This window comes from Hevea brasiliensis, chromosome 5, assembly GCF_030052815.1.
Source record: "Hevea brasiliensis isolate MT/VB/25A 57/8 chromosome 5, ASM3005281v1, whole genome shotgun sequence".
NCBI lineage: Eukaryota > Viridiplantae > Streptophyta > Magnoliopsida > Malpighiales > Euphorbiaceae > Hevea > Hevea brasiliensis.
Window position 1 is genome coordinate 10057187 of NC_079497.1, and position 26130 is coordinate 10083316.

Consider the following 26130-nt stretch of genomic DNA (forward strand, 5'->3'; position numbering starts at 1 on the left):
CTTATTTTTTTCATTTTCCTTTTGGTAAGACAATAATAATGAGAGCAATCACAAATTCACAATTATCATTCATTAAATAGGAGGGATGAGTGTTGAAAATCTTCTGTTTTTGACAAATTGTTTGCAATTTCATCCATTGCAATACTGCTTTTGAAGAAAAATTGCATCAACAAATATGGATATGAGAGTTTGTTAAAGTTTAACCAAGTTCATAAAACATTAATGAAATTGCCATTAATATTTACAACTTGGGAGAAAGGCAAATATATAGATAAGAAAATTAACAAGTGAAGAATAGGTAGCGTAGCAAGTGACAGCATCCCACTCCTATTTCTTCTGGCTCCACACAGAACAGATTGTTTTGTGTGTCTTACTTCTAAGTCAGTCAGGCTTTTGGCTTATGACCACCTGCAAGTTCAGCTGATATGATAAAACTCGACTTTCCTGCTTCCCTCATGTACTGTACATCTCCACTCATGAGCTTCACCAGTTTTCTGCTGATAAGCAAGCTGATGCCCTCATCAGAAGCATCAATATCACTACCAAACATTTCCTTTAATAATGCTTCAGGTATCCCACCACTATGTGTTATCCTGACCAAATGTAAATGCAACCACAGATTAGCTATATTTCCTGCAGAATCTATCAATGCACGCATATAACCTATTTAATGCCACCATGCTTTTTTCGCTATCTTTCAAATCAAGTTGCTTACAGACTGCTGATGCCAGAACAAGTGCAATTCAAAATTGAAATTTGTAAACATTTGTCATGCATACCAAAATTAAAGCTAAACATAAAATTGATGTCTGAATATTTGCCTCAAGTAGTACCTGAGTTCCAGATGCACAAGATGAACAGATTGCCCTAACTGATCTTTGGTCAAACTTGCTGCAACAGTAAACTGGCCTCCAGTTGGTGTATAGTTAAGCGACACTGATAAGAAGTCAGCCAACACCTGTTGAAGCCTAATGCCATCACCATACAAGGTTTCTGTCATGATCTCTTCTGCTGCATCATGAATTACCTGAATACCCTTCCTTTTGCTCTTCATTGTGACTTGATTGATGGAGGCAACTAGTACCTCATGCAGAGTAAACTCAACCATTTCCAGATCCAAGTAACTATCAACAATTCAGAAGAGAAAAAGATAACAATAAACAAAGATGATACAATATAAGAATTATCATATCCAACTCTATATGCCAATGATCACATTTTCTAAAATCTAAAGTAATTATCAAGCCAATTTGGAACTACAAAGCACAATGAAATACGGCTTTCATAGTTCTGATGTACTTCACTCATGTTTTTAGCTGATCACAGAGCAGCTAGGCTTATTATAGGATTGTATGGTTTTTCTTTGAATATGAAGTTAAAGAACTTTACAAGCCTGCACTGCTTTACCATTTGGTGGTGAAAAGTTTTACGTAGATGTGAATGTGATGAATTCCCTCTTAGGTGTCAATGTCATCCAAGGTATGAGCTTAGGGATCTTGGTCATTCCATCTTTCCATGCATGAGTGTTTTCTGTTACCTAGAATTTCAGTTTTTTTTTTTTTTTTTCTGTTAGAAATCTAGCGATCATACTTGCCCTTACCAATCAGATACTAGCTCATGCTCTTATCCTAACCTACTTAACTGAAGCCAGACCTGAATCCCTCTAAATTGAGATAGTTTAATCTATGTTAAGGGTTTTATGCAATGAGGGGGGCTGATAACCACTAAGCATAGTAAGCCTCCTAATGAAACCGCAAAAGGAAGGGGGAATGCACTAGTCTCCTTTTTTTTGTGTCAAATAATTTTCAGAAAATGCATGATAGATGCATAATCTAGAATAGGAAAAAATCATTCTTAATGGCTTGTTGTCATACCCTTCAACAACGCTATCAAGATCCGAGTCATCAAGAATTTTGCCAAGTTGATGCTGACATTGGGCACTAGTTTGCAGAAGCTGCTTTTGTTCTTCATCCAACTCAGTGCCCTCCATCATTTTCTGAGAAAATATAATCCCAGATAGAGGATTCCTGATCTGCCTTTTTAGATAGGCTAATGTTTTCAATCTTTTCAAAGCAGTTTGCTCTGATAGTCGCTGGATATGAAGTGCCTGTTGCAGCTCCAGGCTTGCAAGTTGCAGGAAGCAAAAGACCCCAGTAACAGCACCCTCTCTGTCCAATTTCTTACTCATGCATAGCAGGCACTCCACATACTTTCCATTCCGAGCAAAGAAAATGAAAGAAACCTTCTCAGGATCTTGGCCAGTCATGGCATTATTAAGTATAATACCAAGATTTACAAAGGCTTCTTTATTCTTGAGACGACAACAAGCCATGTTGATCCCAAAAACCTCCCCCAAAAGCATTTTGTCTATTACTTCTTCTCGCTTCCATCCAGTCAATTTTGTCATAGCTGGATTCCACTCAGAGCACCAGCCAAATTCATCTGTGCCAAATATTGGGGGGATCAATGGGTTTGGGTTTTGTACAATTGCTTTGTAATCGCCTTCAATCCGGGTGAACTTGTCCATAACTATCTTCTCGCCTGTGACATCTTGAGCCACAAAACACACCCCAACAACACTTTCATGAATGTCCCTGCTTGCACAAGCATTAACAACTAGGCTGATTGGGCCACCTTCAACCTTGGAGCCATGTGTTTTAATCTCAAATTGAATGTTCTGCTCCTCCTTGCCTGATTCAAAAGAGAAAACAAGAACTTTACTCAAAAATGGAAAAAGAAGAATCCTTGTTTTGGTTCCAAGCATGCTGGGAAATAAAAGACATGCAAAACAAGCACATACTGTTGACAGCAAAATGCACCAAGGAGACATCTAATGTTTTCTCATTCTTCTTTGTCAATAAAATGCATATGCATAGGAATACTGGATACAGACTAGATCTACAAAACCATGGCTTCAGCTTACATGGAAAAATAGCATAGATTCATTGTTCACACTTACATGTAAAAAATTTACAGGTGGGCATTGATTGTGATAACAAGATCATAAAACATGTGTAGTAATAGGAGGTGCTGAAAAAAGTGGCATGAGAAGCATTTTCCTTGGATAAAAGAATAAACATAAACTGAAGGTCATAGGCAACCTCTGACTTGCTGAATTATATTCAAGCTTATGCACATTTCTCTATAGCAGTAAGACCTAAGAACTAATAAATATTTAAAATTGTGAAATTGGAATAAGACTTACCCTGCAATGCCAAGAACAACATTTTTTTTACTATGTCAATTGAACTTTCTTCCACAAGTGTCAGTAAATGCTTTCCAATTGCTTTATCAACAGGAAGACCTGTCAACTCAGCAATTTTCGTATTCCACCCATTAACAAGCCCATCAACATCCACTGCCAAAATTGGCACTGTAGCAGTTTCAATTAAACGAACCATCTCACTAGTTACTGCTTCCAGTTCTTGTATCCCTTCAATTTTTAGATCATTGAGCCTCGAATGAATTGTTTTGGTATCCATATCCATTGTTTCAGTTTCCTTGAAAGTATTCCTCAGTATAAGCTGCAGAGAATGAATTGCGTCCATTTCATAGTCCTTCCAAGGCAAACTCCTTGTCTTGACAACTTCAAGGAAGGCCTTGAAGGAAGATCTCGGGTGCATTTTCCTACCATCATCCTTCTCACCAGGTTCATGTTTTGCTCCACCCCATCGAATTTCTGCAGCAGTTTGGGACCGAAACCAAAATAGCATGTCCTTGGAAGTTATTCTCACAGCTGCCATTCCACAAACTACATCACCAAGAGTGAGAGCCCCTGGGTACCCTGCATCGAACAAGCTATCTGTACTTAAACCTGTAGAATCCATGTGGTACTCTGATAGCCATACAGCTATATCTTGAATTTGGCGATCACTTGGAGTTACTCCCAACCTCCATATCTTGTTCTTGTACAATAGTGCAGCCCCATCACACTTCACAAGGTCCATTATGTTAGCACTCTGTGTCACAATACCCAGGGGTGCATCCCTCATCAACATATCACATAAGAGTGTCTGGGTTCGCAAGATGTTCTTTTCAACAATCTGATTTTCTAATTCCAATTCCTTACTGACATGGATAGCAAATACTTGAACTAGAAACTCACAAGCATACCTTAGAGGAAATGGAACAAACCTTGAAGTTGTATTGTGGCATACAACTAAACCCCAAAGTCTCTTTCTTTTTTGTGATTGCACAGAAGTATGACTATCATCATCTTCATCCCCCTCATTGATAACAACCGCCATAACCAGTGAAGCAATGGAGTCCATGTTCTCCATATATTGTAAATGGCAACTGTGTGGGGCCCTTAGGGTTGAACCACATAAGGTCAGATCAAATGAAAGCTTCTCATCTTGAAGCACCTTGACATGTTTTGCACGACAATCAACAATCATTCGAACCTTGTTTTTCATAAATAGAAACCGTGCAGACTGAGGGATATCAGTGGCTGGATAATGCAGACCCAAATATGGCTCCAAACCAGGCTTTGTACTCTCAGCGATAACTTCCCCATGGTCATCATCATGAAATTTATAGGTCATCACCCTATCATAACCAGTAAGCTCAGACACCTCCTGAACCATTGTATCACAAAGCCTTTCCATGCTCCCACTTGGCAACGACTGCAACCGTGTAATTGCTTTAGCTGCAAGCTTGTATGACTGCAAGGCCCCAGCAGCTGTCATGGGGACCTCATAAGGCTTCACTGGTTCAAAGTCAATTATTAAGCTACCGGTTACCCGGTGGACAATAGCATAAAAGGGCTTCCCAGAAGTTTTGCAATGGACTAATATTGGATTCAAAAGAGAGACATCACCAAATCCCAGAGCTTTCTGCAAGGCAGAGGCACTGGGTGCAGTGAAGATAGTCTTTATGTCAGTTCCAATTCCAAGAACCGGGTGATCCCCAACACTTGGGACTGCATGACTAACTGTGGTCAACATTTCAGGGGCATTCTCACTATATGCGATAACTTTTAAAGTTTTCTCATCTAAGGCTAGCAAGCAGCCAAAAGGCTGGATGAGCTTGCCTTTCTGGATTTGATGAAGATAAGCTTTGGTTACTTTGTCCGACCTTGGTGGTTGATCTCCAACTGAACTGGTAATACGCACCAAGTTCGAGTAGTCAAATGAACTGCCTGACTCTTCAAAATCTGCATGGAGCTTTGCATCTACAGTGGTCTGAGCAATAATCCTAGCACTGTGTCTTGATCTCACAGAATTGCTGGATGAGGAGTGGCTTGGCCTAGAGGAAGACATCTTCACCCAATCTGGGGGAAAATACAGAAATTAAAAAAAAAAAAAAAAAAAAAAAAAAAAACTAAAACAACTCATAAGATTGCTAGATTTGGATCTGCAAAATAATTCTAAGCAACCCCCCTCTCTTATCAGCATCAACTCAAACTATATGAGCATGTATTATTGCTATGATGGTTTATTTATATTTATCCATCATTTCTTCATCACCATAAAGTGAAGTTCAGACATCTTTGTCAATATCCATTAATAACGTTTAAACACCAGAGTTTCATGAAGAGTCTATCAATTTTAAACAATATAGGAAAACCAGTAATAGGTATTTGTCATGTTCCTTAACAATAATGAGACAAAGGTACTCTATCATTGATCATTAATTGTACCAAGCAATAGCATGCTTCAACAACAACAGGAATTCAGTGAACAAAACGGACAAAGATAACTTTTTTTTTTCAAAACAGAACATGGATCCTACAATGTCTTAACCAAAACAGTTATATCAATAATTTGGTTTTGTATGATCAACACAGGATAAAACTAGCTCCAGCTAATAGTACACTAAAGAAAGATTGAATCTTTTAGCTAGTAAAAAATGAGCAAAGGAAAGAAAACTAATTTAAACAATAACACGAAACTTCAAGGCCCTTGTGCTTAAGCTGAAAAGATAGTAACCAAAACCCATTAAAGTAAGAGAAAGAATAGCTTGAAACCTTACTGAACAGAAAAGAGCCAAAAACAGTAATCTCAGATCCAGCGTTGTCCAACTGACGAGGTTAACTGCTTGATGGAGGATGAGGAGAAGAGCAAGAACAAGAACAAGTGGAGCTTGAAAATGAGAATCCCAAGCAATCCCATGTCTCTAACCAATCAGCGGAAATTGAAAAAAAAAAAAAAAAAAAAAAAGAGCAATGATGCGTATAGCGCGCTGAGACGAATCTCGAGCTGCAGATGCGACAACATTTCAACTAAAAAATGAAATTAAAAGGCGAATCTGATATCTATTATCCAATGGCCATTTTGTAGATTTTTATCGTAGTCTGGGTAAGAATAAATTAATTTGAAGAAGAGCCGGATAAGAAAAGTAAAGTAATTGGCACTTTTTTTTTTTTATGTTGGCCTTTCGTCAAATTTTTTTTTTATAATATTTAATTAATTATTTTATTTAAATTTTATTTAAAAAAATAAATAATTTTTATTTTTAATATTTTTTCTTAAAAATAATAAGAAACATATTAAAAATGAAAAAGAGTTTGTTCTTAATTTGAAATTAATTAATCTTATCATCTAATTACAAATACAACATATTTTATTTTTAATTAGAAATAAAATTAGAAATAATTTTTTTTAATCTAAATAAAAATTATAGTATTCTATTTTTTAACTCGTTTCTAATTTTAAATAAAAATTTTTATTTTCACAGTCATTACCAACAACCCAATTTTAATTAAAAATAATTTTTTATTTTAATTTTTTTCTAAATTAAATTAACAAGAAAAATCTTTAATTTACCAAAAATTCTGTTTTTGAATTTTTTTAATGTCAAAAGATTAAATACCTTACATCTCAAGTCACCTCAAATTGTTTGGGGCATTAAATAGCCGATTTTATATATTTAATGCTCTAAACCTCTATAAATATTTATTCCATGACACTTGCTACCTAAAGGATATATCTCAAGATAATCATTATTAAAATGTCAGAAAATGACAATAATCAATACTCTAAATAAGATTATTTATAAGAATATTTCTTAACTTGATTCATTAATTTTATCTAAACTCCTTTTCATTTCATTTACTCTCTTATCGCTCCTTGTTATCCTCTTACTAGTTTAATTATCGAGGTGCTAAGTAAAGAAATTTCACTAAACTTTCTAACCCAACTTCTCTATCTTGAGAAATAATAAAACCTTCATGTTATAATAATAAACACATAAATTTAAGATACACATATAAATTATATATTCATACAGTATAAAAAAGAGAAAAAAAATAATAGAGAATTTAACGTGGTTCAACCGTAAGATCTACGTCTATGAACAAAACAATAGAAAAAGTTTTACTATGATAAAAATAATAAAATGCAATCACTTAAAACTCTAAAATCATAACTCTATCGTAAATAATAAAATATTATAATATTTATACTGGTTTCATATTCATATTCTCTGTTGCCACCACAGATCTCACTTTTTATTCTAATCGAATTACAACATGAAACTTTCGAATCAAATCATAATTCAAGCTCATAAAAATATTTTCAAAATTCTAATTCTTATAAAAAAAAAATAACACTCAACCTATAAATTCTCACAAGCATTTAGAAGTAGCCGAAGGAATACACAAGTGGTTGTCCGTATATAGCTTGTACACTTTTCTAGCTCCTCGTGAAGCCTATCTAGAATCCAGGGCCTCAGAACTATTGGCAAGATGTTTTAATTTTTTTTTTTTTATTAATGGAAGCTCATAAAATAATGAATGTAAGTTGGAAAATGGAAAATCTCCATTGCAACAACAGAAAAATAATTAAAAAAACAATAGGAGGTTTCCTTTGCGGGTAGGTTTCCTCTCTTTCAACAAGATAGATAGCAGCATCTGATCACCCCTCCATACTCTCCTTTTATTAACCTGTGCCCACTAAAAAATAAAACAATGGGTAAGAAAGGAGCTGCTTTGGTGTGGCTGTCTCTACATTATTAGCCATAACTCTGTCCAACTTTCTCATTTTTAAAAAGATAAATTACTATTTAATTTTGTATTTTAATAAAATTAATTATTTAATTATTATATTTTTTTAAAATTATTTAATTCTTATATTTTTTTTAAAATTATTTAATTTCTATATTTTACTTCTATTAGATTATTTAGTTTATACGTTAATTTTTTCGTTAATCAATATTAGTTAAATTATTATTTAGTTAATTTATTTTAGTGAAACTAATAATGATTTGTATTTAGGATAAATATAAATAAATAAATAAATAATTTAAAAGATTAAATGAACTATGGGGCAAAGTTGATATATTTAGTGGGGCAAAATTATTAGCTAAATTCGCTCCTACTGTCTAATATAATAAACTATTAATTATTTTAATAATTGTCAATTATTTTACTAGTTATCAATTGTTAATGGTTAGTTCCTTATACAGTGACTTAAACCATAAATATTGATAAAAATATTTATTAAACTATACATTAAATGTAAAAATAATAATATCATTTATTTGTCCTTAATTACTAAATACTATTTTTTTTATAACACTAAACACTTCCTTAAATTATAACTTCTAAATAATAATATAAATACTTATGTCACCAAATAGTATAAATAAAAGAATTAATATTTTAATATTAGTTATTACTAGATATTATCTTAAAAATTATTATTGAATCATAATTTTAAAAAAATTAATTTAAAAATAAATTTGAATTTTAATTAAAATTAAATGAATAAACAAATTAAAGAACTCTTATTGTGCATGAATGGATTAAACATCAAAACTATCCAACTTAATGAAAGGACTGAAATTCCTTTTTTACAATTTTTGGAAGAAATGAAAAGAATTAAATTGCCATCGATAATTAGTCTAACCATCATACTTCTTTCTCATATCTTACGAAAAAATAATTTTTTAATTTAATAATATTATTATTTTTAAATTCTAAGATTTAAAATCTAATAAAAGATCAATCAATAAAAAAAAATAATTTTGAAATAATAGATTAGGCTTCATAATTAAGGAGCCATGCCTCTAGTTGATTGTCCATCTCCAATCTACGAGACAAGAGGATTATTAATGGTAGCCAAGTCTAAAACTGTCCACATGACGGTTGCCCACTACTTTATAGACTCCTTTCGACCCATGTCTGCACAGTTCTATTTGTAGAATCATCTATAGCTGATGTTTCATGGTGGAGGGAAGTAGCCGCAGTAGAAGGAGGGTCATCTCCCGCACTTTCCGTTTTTGTCCCCTTATCCGTTGGGATTAATGCCCAAATTTGTAAGCCGAAGAAGAAGATGGTGTGTTGTCCAAGTTGGGACTCGGGACCCAACAACAAGCTGCGATGGCGCCAACTCTAAGCCATCATGATGGGGGACCCTATGCTTCCTTGCCCTTGTCCTTTATTCCATTTCTTCTTTGTTTTCTAGAACTTTGCCGTTGCCCAAATGCCTATCCAAATAGTCCTGATGGAAAGAAGTGCAGTACTGTCTAGCATTAATGACATAAATGCTCCAATTTTCTTTCAGGGTTGAAGGCAAGTACATTTGCTGTTGTGGTAAACTTCGAAGGGTTATAGCTATTAACATCTGCCTCAGGTTAATAAACTCTCTTCTTCTCTCTTTTAGATATTCAGTATCCACATATTTCTTCTTAAATTCGGAGAGAAAGAAGTCCCATGTCACTATTTCTGACTGCACTTCACTGGACACAGTGTCCCACCATTCATATGCATCGTCTTGCAGAGATACTGTGATTCCAAGTTTTGCTCTGGAGTGCAATGGAGTTGTTTTAGAATTGCTGCTCTGCTCAACCAATTTTCTACCAATGCATTATCTTCTCTCTTACCATAGAAGTCCACTGCTCCAAACTTTCTTAACCTTTCCAGGTGTGATTGCTACTGTGGAGCTGGTGGTGGTGGTGGTGCTGGCATTACTCCGGCCATTTGTCTAAAGAAATCGGCAATTTGCTGGAACATGGCCTGTGGAGGCTGAACAGGCTCTGCTTGAGCTGGTGGAGTAGGTTCTCCCCTACCCCCAGTCTCAGCTGCTACAGGTGGAGCATGACTCTCCACTTCCTCCTCGACTGCTCTCTGTGATGAAGGGTCCATATACTATTCAAAATAAGAAAGACAAACAGATCTGCATTAGTGTCACATCGACTCTTACAAATGCAATGCATGGTATGGACTCAATCTAGGCCCAGAAATGCCTAAACCGTGCTCTGATACCACTAAATGTGACACCCCTTACCCGACTACAGTGTAGCCGAGCAAGTTATGCCACTCAGTGTGCCGGAGCACTCTATTTTATCTTAATTCATTTTTATCGTAGTTTTGAATATAACTTGTGAAATATAATTCATTTATTAAAATTGTAATTTATTTGAGGTTCCGAAAATTTTAAAGAAAATCCGTGATCTGGCTAAAAATGGAGAAAACAGTTCTTCGGAACCTGTGAAAAACACTTCTAATAATCATATTCATCTATTCACAAACTCCAATATCAAAATCTCAATATTTTTCAACCATTCGTTTCTCAATCATTCATCACATTTGATAGTCATGTAATAGTCACAAATCAATATTCACTTTTCATTTTACAAACACAATTTTGCATTATTTACATGAAAATCAAAATACATTACATAAGTTTCATTTACACAAAGGAAAATAAAAATCAATTACAAAATACCAAAATGAAGCCTAGTGTCCTACCAATGCACTGTAGACGGTGAGGTGACACGAACACTATGTAGAACTGTGAACTGCCTTACCGAATCTGTGGTCTACTGGGCCCTCTGTCCAAATCTTCAGTACCTACGCGTTGCAAAAGCGACGCGCTAAGCATAAAGTTTAGTGGTGCTAATAATACAAGAAAATATAATATGCAAATAAAAATAATAATTTCCTTGCTATTGTGTTCATAAGAAATGAGTAATTACTAACTTATTGTTTAGTCGATGGCTAATCATGTTTTATGATATTAACTTCTTCATGCATTTCGTTAATTTTTTTTTTTTCATGATCTTGAGCTTCCTTGTATTTTTGTAATCATTCCTGATACTTAATTTTCGTATTTTCTTTAATAATCAGTTCACAGTTATACTTTTCCATTCATTTGGTTGCCCAAGTAACCTATCTTTGGATGACTGGATCGATAACGTCGTTGGCACTGGGCACCGCGGTGCCTCGGGCCGTCATACCATGGGACGCAGAACGTCAACCACGTATGCAGTCAATATAGCTAAAAGCTATGATATCACATAATCGGGCATAAAAGCCATGAATACGGGCATAAAAGCCATGGATACGGGCATAAAGCCATGAATACAGGCACAAAGCCTTTCCTTTCGCAGTACTGCTAAAACAATACCCTATTGGCATGCCAAACTATCCAAACCAATCTAGTTAGGTATACTAGGGCATTTGATACTTTTAAATTTTTCAAATTTTGAATTTCAAGTTTTGGTGTCACTATTCACCTCATTGGTCAACAAAAATGTTGACTTTTGGATAGAAAATAGGTGTATTGGTTTTAACACCCCAAACATACCACATTTTGTATTTAAAACTTGTTGGAATTGATTACTATTACCATTTCTAAGTTTAAACCAAGGGAAGCAGAATTTTCAGTTTGTGAAGCTTAATTTTACTGTTCCATTAAGCACTGTTGCAGTGGGAATTTGAAGAAATGGCAAACATGAAAGTTGTTCCTTATTTTGTCTAGTTGAATTTTATTTTTTGAATCACTCCATTTGGAGTTTTGTAACCCCAGATATGGTCCAAAAATCACAGCTGGCCGGATTTCCATTCTGCAAAAATTACCATATCTACAGTAACATGAACAGTGACTGCCACTACCATTTGGGTTAGGTTATGGTCATAATTTGGGGTAGGTTTCTTCATGAAAGTTGTTTGTCTATGTCTTAACTTGTTGCTGTAAAAATTTCAGGTCAATTGACCTTATCTACAGTGAATTATGGCCAAATGAACGGTTACTGTTCATTTGGTCATTTCTGCAGGTGCTGTTGCAGGGTATCCGGATTGGGGCCAACTTTTGGTCCACTTGCTTTGGTCTTTTGGGCATGGTTTCTTCAGCAAAAATGTGCCATTATAAGCCTAGTTTCATGTCCAATTGGCCAAATACCAATTGGACCAACACAGCCAAAGATATGGCAGTCCAAGTGGACTGAAATTTCAGTCACCCTGCTGCTGTCTTTAGGCAGCCTACACATTCACTTTGCCATGCATTAACTCACTTCAAATTATGATTAACTTGCCTTAAATGGTCACTAATTGACCACTAGAATGTCCATTAATCAATTCAAATGCCAAGTCCAATTTTCACCCTTAAAACCCTAATTCCCATTATGAATTTTCACAACTTACCTTAATTAACTACTAGTTCATTATCCTTATATTTATACACTTTAAACATGGTTTCTAGTTCACTCCAAGTCCATCACAAACACTCAATCCTATTCCTTCCTTAGGGCAGCCGAAATCCATGGCATACATACCCATAAGTTTCATTCATTTAATCCACAATTTCATACTCATTTTTAAGTCCTTAACATGGAACAAGAGATATACATGCATAATTAAGCACTAACCTCTTTGTTCAACTTATTGAGCTTGTGAAAACTCTAGAATTTCTCCTCTTTGTGGCTGCCTAGAATTGCCTTGTGATGTGGGGACAAGTTTTAGTGAAGGTGACTTAGGGTTTAGTAGTGGAATTTCATGGGAAATGGAAGAAATTAAAGGAAACTTTCATGGAGGGTTATGGAAAAGGGGAGGTCACGTTTTGGCTGAAGAAGAAGAAGAAGATGACCAGAATTTTTGGTCTCCTTTGGTCTCTTTTATTAGTTAATTAAAGGGTTGTTTAATTGTGATTGGAGGAAGCTTTTTAAATGACATCACAATATGTCACATTTGGCATTTTATTGCATTTTCTTTTCTTTTCTTTTCTACTAACTTTCAATTAATTTTTCATCAATATTAATTCATATTTTATGTCATAATAATTATTTACTCAACTGGACAAGTCGGCCAAAAATCGTCTCTGAAGGCAAAATGACCAAAATGCCCTCCGTTTGGCTTAACGGGTCAAAATTGTCTGTACCGATTGTAAAATTTTTCTAAATATTTTCTTGGCATTCTAATGCCATAGGAACCTCAATGACCCTTCTCTAGAGTCCCAAAAATTATTTTATGAATTTTTTCCCGGGTCTAGGGCTCCTCGTTGCGAGAACCGCAACTTCCCTCTGGGTTACCCATTGCTTGGGCACCGGCTCATTTGACTTGGTTGTATTTTATTTCTAAAATTTTTTCTAAATTTTTATTATTAATATTTGAGTTAATTTTGGTTCTTGACTTTAGTTTAAATATTTTTTTCGGACGTTCTAGGTATGGGACCGACCGATCCAAAGCGATGAGAATGTACGGAGTTGCTACCGGGAGGGTGTTACACTTCCCACCTTCTCAGCCTTCCCACACAGCTGGTCGGCCTTCTAGGCGGCCGAAAACGACGCGTGAAGAGGCGCGATGGGCAACGCGCCGTTTCGACTTCCTGGCTAAAATCCGATCGATTCGTCCACCTATTGGGCCGAGTCTTATGTCAAACACCATCTACACTTCGAGAGCTTTCCATAGACACCAATAACACTAAAATCCATCAAGCGGTTTGCCCAATTTTTGTTCAGGAAATTTTAGCCAATTTCGATTTTTGGGTTAGATTTCTCGCAAACCGTGAACCCCACGAGAAAATCGAGAGTATTAGAGCGCTCCACTCGTCAAGAGCTTCGCAGTAATATAAATTTCGAACTTTTTCGATACCGTTTTTTGGTGAGTCCCACGAAACTTCGTAGTATTTTTCCGAGCATTAAATGAGTTTAGAAAATTTCGTAAAAATTATATACTAACCCTCGTGTTGTGAGCTTAGTGTAGGTACCTTCAATTCACGGAAATTCGACGGTTGCCCGGTTATGTGAATCCAACCAGACAGACCGGCTACCGAAAAAGTCTTAGAATTAGATAGAGATTTTGGCTACCCCACCGTTGTCAGACGTCCCGAGCGCATCCCGGAGTCGGAATCGTCATAGGTAAACCCGAACCTTGCTTTTTCGTAATTTTCTAGTGCTTGAATTGGATTAAAAATTCATAAAATATTCGTGGTTGCTCAGAAAATTATAATTCCTTTTGCATTAGCTTATTAACAATGCTAAGGACCGCGGGGCAAAGTTTTAGAATTTTTAGAACTCATTTGGGTAGTTTTTGCAAAAAGGGTCAATTATAAGGACTAAACTGTAATTTTACATATTATGATTGATGACTATTTGGATGGGCCCAAGAGGGGCTGTGTGATGTGATTGAGTTGTGGGTGTATGGTTTGTGGATATAGAAGTGTGTTTTAAGCCCTTTTGCAGATTGGTTAGGTCCTAGGTATAGGGGAGATTTTGCTGGATTTTCGGCACGAGTTAGGACTTCTTTGATCTTTTTCTTAGTTTGTATTGAGTTAAATTTATTAAATGATTGTAATAAAATTGTCAGGTGATCCGGGACAGCCTTCTTCCTCCGCCCAGTCGCCACAGTGATTTCGGTTGAGTCTGTGAGTAAAATATTAATTTTAATTGTAATTTCGATATTATTATATGTTCAAACATGCCCATACATCACACACACACACACATATATATATATATATATATATGTAGTTAAACTCTAGGCAAGTTTTATGTTGCATTCACAACTGTTAAAGTGCCATGGATGTTGTTGTGGTAATTTGGAGCAGTGTGCGTGAGTTGGTGTGCGTGTAGTGTGGTATTGGCTATGGACAGGATGGGTAGACACGGCTTGAGATCTTCGCTGGGACCCTGTCCTTCGGGGTAAACACGACTTGAGTTCTTCGTTGAAACCCCGATTTGGTTTATTAAGCAAAAGTTCAGCTTGAGTTCTTCGTTGGCACAGGTTGGATTAAGAGGGCTGTATAGGGGATCAGCTCCCATATATGTATTGTTTGACATTATCGGGTGTATGAGTGCTCCAAATTACCTTTTTGATGTGATTTGTATGAAAATTATGATGATATTGCATTTCACTTTACAGGGTGCATTAGCTTTAGATAGCTATAGAGATTATGGTTAAAATTGATATTTTACTCTCTGAGTCGAACGCTCACTCCTGCTCATTATTTTTTCAGGCTACAGGAGAATATTTGTTGTGGTTAACTTACTTTTCTTCTTCGCAGGTCATTTATTAATATTTGTATAATTCTATTAACTCCTAGAATTTCCGTATGTGTTAAAAATATTTATTTGATTTGGATTTGTAATATAATTGTCATGTTGGGCCTGTAAACTTATTAAATGCATGTATGGTTGTATTGGATGAGGGAGCTGAGCTCCCATTTGACTTTATGTTATTATGAGTATGTGGAGGGTGAGCTGAGCTCCCCAATTGATTATATATTGTATTTACAGGTCGGGTGAGTCAAAAACTCTCCGTTAAAAGGTCTATTTTATGGTCGGACTCTGTCTGGTTGAATACTTGAAATTGGACCCAAATGGGCCTTAGAGTTAGGTTGAAGAATAGTTAAGCTTACTACGGGCTTCGGGGGCTTTAGGCTGGCTCAGGTACTAGTGCCGGTCCGACCCATAGGTTGGGTCGTGAAATTGGATGTTCAGTATCAGAAACTTGTGCCCTGCACGCTACTGCCTGGCATGAAGGAACCTCCACTGGAATATGCCAAATCACAGAAAAACCTTTAAGCGCAGACCCAAGAAACCAAGGCCAAAATTTGAAGCTGATGTTTAAGAAACTTCTGTTGAAGATCAGTAATCAGTTGATGTTTATGCTAAAGAGCAATAACGATATTGCACTAAAGACAGTGCAAATATTGTCATGAATTAGGACTATGGAGAGATGAATAATCTCATCAAATAAACGCACAACACGGAGGAATATACTATCCCATCATGAAATAAACTCATTATAATGGTTAATGGTTGTTCTGCATAACATGCACCAGAATCCAAAATCCAGAAACAAATTAGATAACAAGCGCACAGCAAATAATACCATCCATGATCCATCAATGAAGATTAAAAAAAAATATATGCATACGTTGAGAACTACTTGTTCCTGGGAACTTTCCTACAGGTGCACGTCAAATAAAAAAGATGATGTGCCTCATTTGTTATAGTACAGGTAGGCTATGCTATAGAGCCTTCATGACCTCTTGCTGTAATATTCAAGCTTAATTGAAGATAGCATTGCCTCGATGCTAAGCATCATTCAGGCAGTGTTCCGATATGAAGGAAACTCGTTACCACAGTTGAATTGAAACAAGGCAAAGGAAGCAGCTAGGACTACCAAGCGGCCCACATAAGTTGCATTTGCATTTCATCTATTATATGTTCATTCATACACCTACCTGTAGGGCATTGATCTATCAGGGACTGCCATGTCAAGAACAAAGAAAATTAACATACAACCTGCTTAATTCAGTCAGTGTATTCAAAAAGATCAATAACACAGCCCACGAATCAGGAGACATCTCATATACAAAAGAAACAAGATTCATGGACAAAATAAAATTCTATACAATTCGAAGTATTGCAAAGGTATCACCAAAATATCCCACACCAACAGTGAACCATTGTACACTTGAATTTTCTCTTATAATGAATGTATCCTTCTAAGTTCCACTAGTCCGAATATACTTGTATCCAAAATTTTCCTCTGGTATTACAATTGAATTCTATATGTCCAAAACAAGCCGCATATAGTTCTTCAAAGAACAATGAGGAAACTCCCAAAGCTAAACGTGTCACAGACCTTGATCATAAGGTTGCTTCCAATTTCCCATCCAATGTGAACAATTGTTGAGAAGACGAGGCTGACGCTCTACAATTTGTTCATGGGTTAGCCTCAGAGTAAACGAAACCAATAAACATACATGATCACTCTCGGTCCTCCTCACACAGAACATCAATGAATGAATGAATGGCCAAAGAAGATAAAACCCAATATAAAGCATGCCAATCTACTGAGAGCAAGGCCAGGAAAGCTTTCTAATATCATAAAATTCGTCAACCCATATGAGTTTATCTTAATTCCCGCAATCTCTCTGAAGCTTTATCAAGATATTCAAATCAAATCAGCAAAAGCCCTTTAACTTTCACCCATAATTTTTATTAGCAGAGGAAAAAGGAGTAGCATCTAAATGGGGATTACATTCTTTGGAGTAGAAATCATTCTTCTCGATCAAAGTCCTCAACATCTCAAGAGTGAAATTAGGATCATTAGGATCACTTGTGCAAGACTCAGCAGGAGATTCCAAAGCACAAGGTTGCTTCATACAAAAGCAACTACCAACAACCCTCTTACCTGTTCTCGTAGTAGCATTCGCAGAAGAAGAAGAAGAAGGAGAAGGCCTCTTATTGGAGTTTGCCCAGCGGTGCTTTAGATATTTCTTGACCATCGTAAACTGAAGGAGGACCACCTCCTTTGCTTTAGCGAAATTTCCTTCACACCCATATCCACTTCTCTGCTTCTTCTCCTTCTCCTTCCCATTATTCTTTTTGTTGACGTCAATACTACCTCTGCCCGAGGACCCAGCACCATGCTTATCTTCTTCTTCATCATCATCATCGTCATCGTCGTAGTGGTGGTGATCTACTCTGCCACCAAATTTGGATATCTCTCTATCAGACTGAGATGCAGACATCAACGCATAGAAACAAGGATCAGAAATCGCGGTTAAAAAAAATAAAGGAAAACTGAGACTGAAACTGAAACAGAGGAGAGGACCACAGCCATTAATGTCACGATGAGAATAAGAGCAGGATCAGATAAAAGGACAAAAACCCAGTTGATAATTGGATGAAAGACATCGATTTGTTCGCCTAAGTTGTCCGACTCTACTGTGCAGACAAGCCACTGGAAAATGAATACATCGGCTAGTGAAAATAAATGCATAAGAAAATTTTTACCTATTTTTGAAAAATTTTTAATTAATATAATTAAAATAATTTTTAATAATAATTCAAATAATAATATTAAACATATTACAAATTTTCCTAATTTATATCTAACTATGAGAAAATTATTGAGTAAACATAATATAGTACTCTTATACTCATATTTATGGGTCTCACTATTGTAATTGGCCTCAAGATTATGCTCATAATTGGATAGAAACAGATTAAAGACCAAGTTCTGAGCTAGAGGGTAAACCAGTTTATAAATTTTAAAATTAAATTAATATGTTTATTTATAATATTTTTTAATTTGAATTAAAAAAAAATAAAAAAGAATATTTTTTTATTTTATTACTTATAAACTAACTTATCAAATATTTTACCATATTAATATAATTTTTATAATTTTATCATAAATTTCATTTAACATCTTTTTTACTTAATTTAATAATATACTTATGAGATATTTTTTATTAAATACATCAAATATTTACTAATCACTTATAAATAATTTAATTAAACACATAACTGTTTAAAATTTTAAATACTTATAAATTTAAATTAGCTTATAAGTATTAACCACCTATAAGCTGATTTTATAAATTTAATCAAACACTCTCTATAAATTGGTTGGAAAAGAGTCAATATAGTTCGTCCTCCCTTACATCGAACTAAATTATAATTAATAATTCAATTCAACTGTTAAATCTAATTCGAATTACAAAAACTTTTTTGAGCGATTATTTGGTAGTTATAATTTTGTAGAATATATATATATATATATATATATATATATATTTTCTATTGATTTGTCATTTCATATATAATATCATATGTGTGGAATATAATTACTAGTATAGTGAATCTCCATACTAAAAATGTGCTAAATCCAATACATTAAGGTCTCTAAAATGGGTTGGGTTTATTGCTATTGGGCTAATTGCAACTTAATCCAATACATATCAGGCCTTAATGGAGATATATTAGATTAAACTAACCTTTGTTTCTAAGATTATGAATTCTCAAATTTTTTTTTTTAAAGGGATTGGGGAGGTGAACACTCAGAAATTAAAACAGGTTGAGTGTTCTCAAATTTAAATTTTAATTGAAGGCAATTATATATATATAAGCAAAAACACAACAAATCTTTTTTTTTTTTTTTTTCAGTAGATAGACATACATGCTTCAATAACGATTTGTTAGATATACAAGGCATTGGTTTAGTTATTATTTAGTTAAATAGATGTGAAGTGATTAACGTACATATTTCAAAGATGGAAACAGATTTTCTTTTCGAGAATCACAAAAAAGGGAATAATCAAAAGGGCAAAGCGAAACTAATACACATTTACATCAACACTGAAACTACAAACCCTGAAGCTGGTTTTTAGAATCTGAAATTTGTGCACTGCTTTTATTCAGTATTGAACTAATCCACCAATGCTACTACCTTTGGAGGCAAATCCTGCAGCCATGAATAAAGCATAGGACTCCTTCAAGTTGAACCGGGAACCCTTCTTAACCTTATTAGAAGAGATCTTCCTCTTCACAGCACTTTTAGCCACCTGCAAACGTCCTCTCACCGGTGTCCGTTTCTCCTCAGACGTCTCTGCCGGCTCCGGCTCTTCTTTGATGGTTGCTAGCTTTGTCTTGAGTATTTCTTCTATGTCCTTCCTGGACTCAGTTCGCAAGATTGTCCTGCTTGTGCAAGGCACCGCACGCCACATTCTGCGATAGGCTCTCCTCATTTTTGCCTCGAGGGAAAAAACATTGAGAAGGCAACTAACCATATATATCTTGTGAACTTTGTGTAATCAGATACCTTCCTGAAATGATGAGTATGAAGCAGTCTAGTGCTTCTTTTTGTATACTGAGGAAGAGGGTTAAGGAATAAAAGGTAGGCACACAGAGTTGTTTGTATGGTTGGAAAGGTGGTGTGGCCTCTTCTTTACAGTGAAGCTTCAATTATAGTTGGCTTTCTTTAACAAGTCTGTCCAACCCACCAACCACTACTGCACTGTGTGGTCAATTAACCATATTATGATTTAGATGAAGTTCGGTTCTTCTCTACATAACTTAATTACTCTTTAAGGGGCCTAGTTGATTGCCTTTCAGATTGTGCAAGTATGAAAAATTGCACAGCACTAATATATATCAGGCATGCCAATGGTAATCATATTTGCCACTTGATTAACAATAAAAAAATGAAAATGAAAAGATTAGAACAATATATATATATATTGATTATAAACACCCTCCAAAAGTAATGCCTAATCTTCTGCTATCATTTTCATGCATGTGTAAGTACTGTAGCTGGGTCATTGTCTCTCCATAAAAATAAAGTTTAATTGTATGGGGCTAAGAAAGAACAGCTCAAAGCAAATGGAAAGGAAATTTATTAAATTTTTATGCTAGAACAATTTTCTTCGAAGATAAATGGCATTTCTTCTACATTTAACAGAAGGATGGGATAAAACAGGAAGCCCCCATTGAGTGGAGAAGATGATATTGGGATAAAAATCTTCCATCTTGATTCTGCTAATAATATCTGCATAGACTGTGGCAATCCTGCTTGGCAATACCATCACAGACAATGCCTTAAATGTGAGTTTCCTGGACCGCGATAGGCGAAGACCCTTTAATCCTCCATTCATTTTCTTCAACCAAGAACGCCTTCTAGGCTTTGCCAATTTTTCATCAGAAGAAATCAGCTTCTCATACCGATACCTCAAGTGCAATCCAACAATATCTTGGATACCCATCTGCAGAATTCAACCCTCTGCTAGTTGAAAAAGACTTGGTGGGCAGCTAAGCTAACAGGGTTTAAACAAAGAACTGTAAGTATATAAAGAGAGGAAATGGAAGTGCAGAGTGTGCAGAGTTCATGCAGAATCTGGCTTTAATGTTCCTTCAAATGCATACTATGAGCACAAGTAGGTGAAGACTGCCTTATTTTGATTCCTCATAACACATGGGTGGCTACATTTTTTAATTTGGTACACTCCCCATTGAGGAGGAGAGAGAGAGAGATGCATGCCCTCCAATTCTGCTTTTAACACATGGCCAACACCATGGAGATAACCAGATTAGTGATTGTTAAACACATACACACAGAAAAGACAGACTCATCCTGCAAATCTGTGTGATTAGTAAATGATGAGAGGAATATTGTAGGCATGTGCAATGATTAATGCTAAATGTTAAGATATACAAACTCAGAGCTAATCATTTGGTTAAGTAAAGGATGTATATGGTTGTGGTCTTTAATCATAGCAGATTTACATGTTTCTTTATTCATTTGACAGAGATTAGTCCATGATCAAGTCAGAATTATGAACTGTTTGGTCTAATTTGTAAGTTATGGAAGAAAACCGCTACAGAGTTGCTGGTGATTTGTATAATGGTACAACTACCAGAAACAGTTTCGTTTAATTGTTAAACTCAAGTTCATGGTCTAATTTTCAGAGCCCACATACCCACGTTCCGTCCTTTAAATATCATAGCCCATCCTTGAATAGCCCATATATTGGGAAGGAATAGAAATTTGCTAAGTTAATACTCCTCCAACCATTTCTGTTTTTTATATGAGAGCTTTGTTATATAAAATTATTCATTATATTTAAAAAATTAAGGAGTATTAATTTTTTTTTAATTTTTTTTTATCTCTATTAAATACAATAAATATTTATATAAAAAGTAATTAGGTAAAATAAAGTGTAATTTAATCTCTTTATATATATATATATATATATATATATATATATATATATTTATTTATTTATTTATTTATTTATTTATTTATATATTCTTTTTAAGAAGAATAGCGTGAGTACATTAACTTGCAAATCAAGTGATTCTTAGATATTTAAATAAGGTGAGACCTTAGAATTCATAGGATTTCTTGCAAGATGTGCTAAATGATCAAATAACTTAGCTGAGTAATTGTTTTGGGGGCTTTTACTTGCATTTTTTAAGATACCTTTTTAACTCATCTTCTGATTCTAACCTAGCTACTTATTATTGGCTTCTTGGCAAATTTTTTCCCTAGGATTTACTAGTCTCTTGGAGAAGCTGACAGTCCTTTTCAAGATAAGGAACATGAACATTCTTCCTTTAATTGGCTACAACCTACTACACAATGGTGCCTTCATTTTATTTTCCCCAGAGATATTAATGCACTCCAGAGAAGGCATGCCATAGCATACATGAACATTATGATGTGCCTCAAACCAGAAAGCCTCAACTCTACCACCCTGGTGGTAGGTTTTTGATGTTGGATGTATTTAATCCCGGTTCGACTCTCAGCATCTCCACATAAAGACTACATATTGTCTTCGCTTGATATGTGGGTTGATCCACTGCAGGTTGTCTACACTCTCGTTGATAGGCTACCTAAGATGAGTTAAACCAAAGGTAATGAAACTGTTTAACCGTAGACCTTAAGCCTAGAGAGCAATGACTGTCACACCCGACTATATATAGCACATTGGTGTTGATTTTTGGTTAACAACACGTAGAAAATAATTCTAAAATTGTTCACAGCATTCTGTTTTCTGAATTCTCATGCCCTCATCTAGAATCCTATTTACACTGTAATTGGATTCAGAAACATTTATATAAAAAAAAGTCAACTTATTTAGGATTTATTATCAAGAATCATTACAAACATTTCATTTTTATACACATTTTCCTGACTTGCTCAAGCATGCTTCTAAAGATAAATAAATAACTAAATGATAACCTAGGAAATTGACTTTGGAATAATCTACTTACTTGGAGAGGGTACATGCGGTGCAAGTGTCCTATATTTTAAAGTTTAAAGCAGCTATAGAATAGATTTTTGACTTTGTGATCTAGACTTGCATGGGGCTCCAAATCTATTCTTCAATAATAAATATTTTTTCTCCATGTTCTACTTTAAATGTGTTTGCTTATCTATTAAGATAATTACAGCAATTAGCATGATTATAGAAGATTTGTGTAGCATAATTACAACAATTAGCATGATTATAGGAGATTTGTGTAACATAATTACAACAATTATTATTCTTATTTAAATTAGCTCATATTCTCATGTATAAATAGATGTAATATCTCTGTAAATAAGACACAGATAAATACACAATTCTTTCCTTCATTACTTGTATTCTTTCTTCTAACATAGTATCAGAGCCGTAAAACTTTTATTTCTAGTTTCTAGGGTCTCTCTTCTCTCTCTACAACCTGTTCTGGTTCATTCTTTCATTCTTGTTATTATACCATTTTTTTTTCTCCTCATCTTGTTATCAATGGAGAAATCTGATATTTCAAAACTTATTGCAACAGTTCTGACTGGTTCCAACTATAATCTTTGGGTTCAAGGAATGAAAAGTTTTTTAATAGGTCGCAAGCTTTGGCGTATTGTTACCGGAGATATCACTACGCCGACAAGAGAGAACGATGAAACTGATGCAAAATTTGCTGACCGTCTTGAGGATTGGGATAGTAAAAATCATCAGATCATCACTTGGTTTCACAATACCTCTATCTCGTCCATCCACATTCAATTTACTAATTATGACTCTGCAAAAGAAATCTGGGATTTTTTGGCTAATCGATATCAGACCACTGGATTTGCCCATTATTATCAGTTATGGACTATTCTTCATAATCTGAAACAAGAAGCAGGTCAATCTGTGAATGATTTTCTTGCCCAGGTCCAACCCATTTGGAATCAAATATCTCAGGCCAAAATCAGTGAAGATCATCTTCATCTCATTCAAGTTCTAATGGCTCTTCGATCAGAATATGAGGCCGTTCGAGCGTCCCTGCTACATCGAAATCCACTTCCATCATTGGATACTGCTATTCAAGAGATTATTTTTGAAGAGACTCGTCTCAGTTTGGATGAAACTCCTCAATTTTAAACTGCTCTTACAACTACTCGATCCTCACATCAAAAATGTGGTAATCAACTCTGTAAGAATTGTAATCAAATTGATCATACTTTTGCATATTGTCCTACTATAGAATGTAGATATTGTCATGGTTACGGTCATATTCTTGAACATTGTTCCACACGCCCTCCAAGACCAAAAAGGAGGGCATTCTAAATTCAAGAATGTCTCAAAGCCTGGATCTTCTTCTCTCACTGCTGTTGCTGCTACTGAGGATTCTACTGCCATCACCATGAGTGATCTTGAGGCACTATTCAAACAGGTTATCTCTTCTAATTCTCCTGCTGCCATGTCTGCCACTCTAGGTAATTCTTATTGACTTTGGCGAGCGGCTTTGATACCAAATTGTAACAGCCCGATCCTTCTCCAGTTAGTATTGTCCGCTTTGGCCCATGGGCCTCACGGATTTGTCCCTTGGGAGGTTTCATTCCCAAAAGCGCGCGGACCAGGTGAGGAAGGCTCCCACATATATGGCCCAAATCTTTTCTTCCCGTTTCCGATGTGGGACACGAAGTTTTCACCCCAGTGCGTAGCTGGTTGAACAAGCACGTCCCAACCCCATCCCTGGGTCGTGACAAGCCCACCAGCTTCCGCCTGGTGCGTCATCGCACCACACACCGTACTAGAGGGAGTCCAGCTCTGATACCAATTGTAACGATCGGGAACCAGCCACTAGAGGAATTGTCCGCTTTGGCTATAAGCCTCACGGTTTTGTCCCATAGGTGGAATGGAGAACTTCCCAGGAGGTCACCCATCCTAGGATTTCTCTCAAACGAGCATGTTTAACCCTGGAGTTCTTCCAACTCTCTAGGCCATTCCACCAAAAGGCGCCTCTAGTGATTAGTTCCCCCATCTTATATATCATTACTTTTGAGCCCAAGACCATCTCCGTGCTTTGCCGACGTGGGATTTGCCTAAGGGACCTTTCTCACTTTTTGAACCCAAGACCAACTCCGTGCTTTGCCGATGTGGGATTTGCCTAAGGGACCTTTTGGTGGAATGGCCTGGAGAGTTGGAAGAACTCCAGGGTTAAACGTGCTCGCTTGAGAGAAATCCTAGGATGGGTGACCTCCTGGGAAGTTCTCCATTCCACCTATGGGACAAAACCGTGAGGCTTATGGCCAAAGCGGACAATTCCTCTAGTGGTTGGTTCTCGATCGTTACAATTGGTATCAGAGCCGCTCGCGTGTCCTCTTGAGCGATGGTGGGGCAAACCTCAGCGAGGACGCTGAGTCCTGAAAGGGGGGGAGAAAGGTCCCTTAGGCAAATCCCACATCGGCAAAGCACGGAGTTGGTCTTGGGTTCAAAAAGTAATGATATATAAAATGGGGGAACTAATTACTAGAGGCGCCTTTTGGTGGAATGGCCTGGAGAGTTGGAAGAACTCCAGGGTTAAACGTGCTCGCTTGAGAGAAATCCTAGGATGGGTGACCTCCTGGGAAGTCCTCCATTCCACCTATGGGACAAAACCGTGAGGCTTATGGCCAAAGCGGACAATTCCTCTAGTGGTTGGTTCCCGATCGTTACACTTTTTGACTCAGCATGTTGTAATCATATGACCACTAATCTTAAATTCTTGTCTTCTGCAAAACCTGTATCTTCCTTACCACCAATCCATACTGCAAATGGTACTAAAATGAACATCACACATACTGGTCATGTGTCTACCTCAAATCTTCATCTCCCTGACACCTATTATATCCCTAATTTGGCACTCAATCTTATTTCTGTTGGTCAGTTGTGTGAAAAATGACTAAATGTTATTTTTTCTCCCCATAGTGTCCTGGTATAGGATCCACAAACGGGACAGATTCTTGGGGAGGGTTGCAGAGTGGGTCGATTATTTAAGCTTGCATCTTTACATCTTCCTCCGAGATTTGTGTCTGCAGCTACAATCCCTAATTCCTCCATTCACCAATGGCATCTTCGTCTTGGTCATGCTTCTGCCAGTAAAATTCAACCTTTAATTTCTCGTAGATTATTACGATCTACTAAGTTTAAGTCATTTAATTGTTTAAATTGTCAGCTTATCGGGAGTCTTGGTTATCTCACAGTTACTCGACCTGATATTTTATATGCTGTTCATCTGGTCAGCCAGTTTATGTCTACTCCTCGCTCAACTCATTTTTCTGCAGTACTTCGAATCCTTCGTTATATCAAAGGCACTCTTTTTCATGGTTTGCACTTTTCCGCTATCTCCTCCCTATTATTATCTGGCTACTCTGATGCTGATTGG

The 26130-nt window shown here is 35.9% G+C and overlaps 2 protein-coding genes across 3 annotated transcripts; both read right to left on the reverse strand.

Moving 5' to 3' along the window:
• Positions 1 to 188: 188 nt before the first annotated feature.
• Positions 189 to 6372, reverse strand: LOC110644012 (phytochrome A). Of its 2 annotated transcripts, none has more exons than XM_021796588.2 (5): positions 5969 to 6372; positions 3206 to 5272; positions 1875 to 2691; positions 834 to 1124; positions 189 to 593 (listed from the first exon to the last, which is right to left on the reverse strand). In XM_021796588.2, exons 2-5 carry the CDS (start codon positions 5259 to 5261, stop codon positions 386 to 388), a joined length of 3372 nt encoding a protein of 1123 aa, XP_021652280.2. In that variant the 5' UTR covers positions 5262 to 5272; positions 5969 to 6372; the 3' UTR covers positions 189 to 385. The 2 variants fall into 2 exon arrangements, with proteins under 2 accessions (XP_021652280.2, XP_021652281.2); XM_021796589.2 differs by having other exon boundaries at positions 5974 to 6290.
• Positions 6373 to 16455: 10083 nt separating this feature from the next.
• On the reverse strand, positions 16456 to 17931 carry LOC110644002 (uncharacterized). Its single transcript, XM_021796576.2, has 2 exons — positions 17366 to 17931; positions 16456 to 16882 (listed from the first exon to the last, which is right to left on the reverse strand). The coding sequence occupies exons 1-2, from the start codon at positions 17703 to 17705 to the stop codon at positions 16806 to 16808; spliced, it is 417 nt and encodes a 138-aa protein (XP_021652268.2). The 5' UTR covers positions 17706 to 17931; the 3' UTR covers positions 16456 to 16805.
• Between the last annotated feature and the right edge of the window lie 8199 nt (positions 17932 to 26130).

Excerpts from the sequence above, each read along its gene's own strand:
- LOC110644012 (XM_021796588.2), bottom strand. The coding sequence starts at position 5,261 with ATGTCTTCCTCTAGGCCAAGCCACTCCTCATCCAGCAATTCTGTGAGA. Across the intron at positions 1,125-1,874 it reads CTTGATAGCGTTGTTGAAGG|TTACTTGGATCTGGAAATGG; the intron begins GTATGACAACAA and ends AATTGTTGATAG. Across the intron at positions 594-833 it reads CTTGTGCATCTGGAACTCAG|GATAACACATAGTGGTGGGA; the intron begins GTACTACTTGAG and ends ACATTTGGTCAG.
- LOC110644002 (XM_021796576.2), bottom strand. The coding sequence starts at position 17,705 with ATGTCTGCATCTCAGTCTGATAGAGAGATATCCAAATTTGGTGGCAGA. Across the intron at positions 16,883-17,365 it reads GAATGCTACTACGAGAACAG|AGCGTCAGCCTCGTCTTCTC; the intron begins GTAAGAGGGTTG and ends AACAAATTGTAG.